General features: G+C 45.6%; 1 protein-coding gene across 1 annotated transcript in view; it reads right to left on the bottom strand.

The window, feature by feature from the left end:
- The window catches only part of LOC110461931 (probable serine/threonine-protein kinase clkA), a 16,756-nt gene extending 14,207 nt beyond the window's left edge, over window positions 1-2,549 (bottom strand). Inside the window, exon 1 of the mRNA XM_021515671.1 lies at window positions 59-2,549. Within this exon, the coding sequence (XP_021371346.1) occupies window positions 59-2,549 (2,491 nt within the window). The remainder of the gene's footprint in view (window positions 1-58) is intronic.
- Window positions 2,550-3,408: the final 859 nt, after the last annotated feature.

The raw sequence follows: 3,408 nt of genomic DNA, 5'->3' as shown, positions 1-3,408 counted from the left end.
CTAGGACTGGTTCTTAAGTCGCCGTTATGGTTTCCGCTAGGACTGCTTCTTAAGTCACCGTTATGATATCCGCTAGGACTGGTTCTTAAGTCGCGGTTATGGTATCCGTTAGGACTGGTTCTTAAGCCGTCGTTACGGTTTCCGCTAGGACTGCTTCTTAAGTCACCGTTATGGTATCCGCTAGGACTGGTTCTTAAATCACCGTTGTGGTATCCGCTAGGACTGGTTCTTAAGTCACTGTTATGGTATCCGTTAGGACTGGTTCTTAAGCCGTCGTTACTGTTTCCGCTAGGACTGCTTCTTAAGTCACCGTTATGGGATCCGCTAGGACTGGTTCTTAAATCACCGTTATGGTTTCCGTTATGACTGGTTCTTAAGTCGCCGTTATGGTATCCGATAGGACTGGTTCTTAAGTCAACGTTATGGTTTCCGCTAGGACTGGTTCTTAAGTCACCGTTGTGGTATCCGCTAGGACTGGTTCTTAAGTCACTGTTATGGTATCCGTTAGGACTGGTTCTTATGTCACCGTTATGGTATCCGCTAGGACTGGTTCTTAAATCACCGTTATGGTATCCGCTAGGACTGGGTCTTAATTCGCCGTTATGGTATCCGCTAGGTCTGGTTCTTAAATCACCGTTATGGTATCCGCTAGGCCTGGTTCTTAAGTCACTGTTATGGTTTCCGTTAGGACTGGTTCTTAATTCGCCGTTATGGTATCCGTTAGGACTTATTCTTAAGTCGCCGTTATGGTATCCGCTAGGACTGGTTCTTAAATGGCCGTTATGGTATCCGCTAGGACTGGTTCTTAAGTCGCCGTTATGGTATCCGCTAAGACTGGTTCTTAAGTCGCCGTTATGGTATCCGCTAGGACTGGTTCTTAAGTCACCGTTATGGTATCCGCTAGGACTGGTTCTTAAGTGACCGTAATGGTATCCGCTTGGACTGGTTCTTAAGTCGCCGTTATGGAATCCGCTAGGACTGGTTCTTAAGTCGTCGTTACATAAAAATGTATGGTATCCGCTAGGACTGGTTCTTAAGTCACTGTTATGGTATCCGTTAGGAATGGTTCTTAAGTCACCGTTATGGTATCCGCTAGGACTGGTTCTTAAGTCACCGTTATGGTATCCGCTAGGACTGGTTCTTAAGTCGCCGTTATGGTATCCGCTAGGACTGGTTCTTAAGTCGCCGTTATGGTATCCGCTAGGACTGGTTCTTAAGTCGCCGTTATGGTATCCGCTAGGACTGGTTCTTAAGTCGCCGTTATGGTATCCGCTAGGACTGGTTCTTAAGTCGCCGTTATGGTATCCGCTAGGACTGGTTCTTAAGTCGCCGTTATGGTATCCGCTAGGACTGGTTCTTAAGTCGCCGTTATGGTATCCGCTAGGACTGGTTCTTAAGTCGCCGTTATGGTATCCGCTAGGACTGGTTCTTAAGTCGCCGTTATGGTATCCGCTAGGACTGGTTCTTAAGTCGCCGTTATGGTATCCGCTAGGACTGGTTCTTAAGTCGCCGTTATGGTATCCGCTAGGACTGGTTCTTAAGTCGCCGTTATGGTATCCGCTAGGACTGGTTCTTAAGTCGCCGTTATGGTATCCGCTAGGACTGGTTCTTAAGTCGCCGTTATGGTATCCGCTAGGACTGGTTCTTAAGTCGCCGTTATGGTATCCGCTAGGACTGGTTCTTAAGTCGCCGTTATGGTATCCGCTAGGACTGGTTCTTAAGTCGCCGTTATGGTATCCGCTAGGACTGGTTCTTAAGTCGCCGTTATGGTATCCGCTAGGACTGGTTCTTAAGTCGCCGTTATGGTATCCGCTAGGACTGGTTCTTAAGTCGCCGTTATGGTATCCGCTAGGACTGGTTCTTAAGTCGCCGTTATGGTATCCGCTAGGACTGGTTCTTAAGTCGCCGTTATGGTATCCGCTAGGACTGGTTCTTAAGTCGCCGTTATGGTATCCGCTAGGACTGGTTCTTAAGTCGCCGTTATGGTATCCGCTAGGACTGGTTCTTAAGTCGCCGTTATGGTATCCGCTAGGACTGGTTCTTAAGTCGCCGTTATGGTATCCGCTAGGACTGGTTCTTAAGTCGCCGTTATGGTATCCGCTAGGACTGGTTCTTAAGTCGCCGTTATGGTATCCGCTAGGACTGGTTCTTAAGTCGCCGTTATGGTATCCGCTAGGACTGGTTCTTAAGTCGCCGTTATGGTATCCGCTAGGACTGGTTCTTAAGTCGCCGTTATGGTATCCGCTAAGACTGGTTCTTAAGTCGCCGTTATGGTATCCGCTAGGACTGGTTCTTAAGTCACCGTTATGGTATCCGCTAGGACTGGTTCTTAAGTGACCGTAATGGTATCCGCTTGGACTGGTTCTTAAGTCGCCGTTATGGTATCCGCTAGGACTGGTTCTTAAGTCGCCGTTATGGTTTCCGTTAGGACTGGTTCTTAAGTCACCGTTATGGTTTCCGCTAGGACTGGTTCTTAAGTTGCCGTTATGGTTTCCGCTAGGACTGGTATTTGCCCCCCGCGATGTTAGGAACCGCCGCGTCACTGCCATACACAGCAAAGTAAAAGTAATAGAGTACAGATCCAGCAAGAAGACAATTGTTAACCAATGGACAAATGCTATTTTTGAAGAAGTCTTAATGGTTTAAGTCGAGCTTGAAATGTACATGCGAATTTGTCGAGATGTATTAAAGGATCTTCGGAATGTTCATAATAGAATCTGTAGCTACAGGGTTGGAGTAGAAAATCTGGTTAACAGAAGACTAGAAAACATACGAAGTGTTACTTGTTGACCGTTATTAATGACATGATGGACCGTGATAGGGCACAATAAAGAAATACAAGCGAAGGTTTTTTTAACAAACCAAAGATATATATTTGTTAACAGAACACACTTCTGATTTGATAATGGAATGGATTCACAAGTAGATATTAAAAAAAGTTGGGACAAATGTCCTGTTTATGAATTCTCATCAACACTTTTCCTATTTGATTATAACAGTATCGAGTATGGTACACCCACACACGTTTCGCAAAATAGAAATATATGGCAGTGGAATTGCTACTCTGTACGTCTGGGACATGGCATGACAGGTTTTGTATGCACTGTCTCGTGAATTATACAAGTACACTAACTTGATGCTTTGATGTACATCACATCGCGCGGCAGTGTGACGGTAAAATGACCGGCTTTGAAGTCAGAAGTCGCTCAACTTTAATGTTTAAAGGACAGGTATCAGGTCAGCGATTGGTCAGTTGCTTTTTGTTACACGAAAGCAGTCAAAGATCTAACTTCGAGTCTATAATTGTGCAACGACACGTTCCAGGGGTGCAGAGACGTAAATGGACGAAACCAAAGTATTGCTGCTGAAGTAGTTTTATTGGAATCAGGCGAAATTCAGAGGACTTTT

The sequence above is a fragment of the Mizuhopecten yessoensis genome, unplaced genomic scaffold (genome assembly GCF_002113885.1).
Source record: "Mizuhopecten yessoensis strain PY_sf001 unplaced genomic scaffold, ASM211388v2 scaffold10709, whole genome shotgun sequence".
Classification (NCBI taxonomy): Eukaryota; Metazoa; Mollusca; class Bivalvia; order Pectinida; family Pectinidae; genus Mizuhopecten; species Mizuhopecten yessoensis.
The sequence above is the reverse complement of the archived record's forward strand: the minus strand, read 5'-3'. Positions and strand labels throughout refer to the sequence as shown.